This window comes from Austrofundulus limnaeus, unplaced genomic scaffold (genome assembly GCF_001266775.1).
Source record: "Austrofundulus limnaeus strain Quisiro unplaced genomic scaffold, Austrofundulus_limnaeus-1.0 Scaffold2776, whole genome shotgun sequence".
Taxonomy (NCBI): domain Eukaryota; kingdom Metazoa; phylum Chordata; class Actinopteri; order Cyprinodontiformes; family Rivulidae; genus Austrofundulus; species Austrofundulus limnaeus.
In genome coordinates this window covers 4,717-5,635 of record NW_013955178.1, presented here as the reverse complement: position 1 = coordinate 5,635, position 919 = coordinate 4,717, and the positions used below count along the sequence as shown (strand labels likewise).

Here is a 919-nt window from a genome sequence, read left to right as displayed (position 1 = left end):
GTGAGGTATAATGCTATGTACTAAGGAAATGCTAACAGTGAGGTATAATGCTATATGCTAAGGAAATGCTAACAGTGAGGTATAATGCTATGTGCTAAGATAATGCTAACAGTGAGGTATAATGCTATGTACTAAGGAAATGCTAACAGTAAGGTATAATGCTATGTGCTAAGGAAATGCTAACAGTGAGGTACAATGCTATGTGCTAAGATAATGCTAACAGTAAGCTAAGACTGTTTAATCTAATCTGCCTGCTAATGCCATGCAATTATTGTGCTAAGCTAATGCTAATAGATTAAAGTGTGCTTTTTGCTTTAACATTGTGTGCTGTTGCTAATAGTGTGCTGTATTGCTAACTGTGCTAATGGTGTTTGTTTATGTGTGCCTGTCTGTTGTTGTTGTTGTTGTTGTTGTCTACCTTTCTCTGTTCCTCTCTTGACTTTATTTTTCTCTCTTTTTTCTCCCTCTCTATCTTTCTATCTCTCTATCTCTCTCTGTCAGGTCTTATTCCTCCTCCTCCACCTGTTCTACTACCACCACCTCTTGTCGTACCTTCAACAACCCTACTAGCATCACCACTCCTTCCTCCACCACCTCCTCCTCCTCCTCCTCCTCTCTCTACTCCTCCAGCCTACCTCCTAACAGCCACGCCACCTACCATCAGTACTGCTGCCCCGCGCGCCTCCGCCTGCCCAAGCCTCCCTGCGCCCTGCCCCCCGCCAAGCACCACGAGCAGGCAAGGTAAGGGATAGAGTCCCCCCCCCACTGCAGACCTCCTTCCACACCTGCCTCACCTGCTTCTTCCAGCTCTGCCTCCACCCACCCTGCTGCCCCCGCAGCCTTCCCTGAACCACATCCAGGAGCAGGGAGGAGAAAGTGAAAACAAGTCTCTTCTTGTCGTAACAGTACAGATAATAAT

The 919-nt window shown here is 46.7% G+C and overlaps 1 protein-coding gene across 1 annotated transcript in view; it reads left to right on the top strand.

Moving 5' to 3' along the window:
- Positions 1-906, top strand: part of LOC106511423 (component of gems protein 1) — a gene marked incomplete at its 5' end in the record, with an annotated part of 8,295 nt that extends 7,389 nt beyond the window's left edge. Inside the window, 1 exon segment of the mRNA XM_014000186.1 lies at positions 502-906. Coding sequence (XP_013855640.1) covers positions 502-745 — 244 coding nt within the window.
- Positions 907-919: the final 13 nt, after the last annotated feature.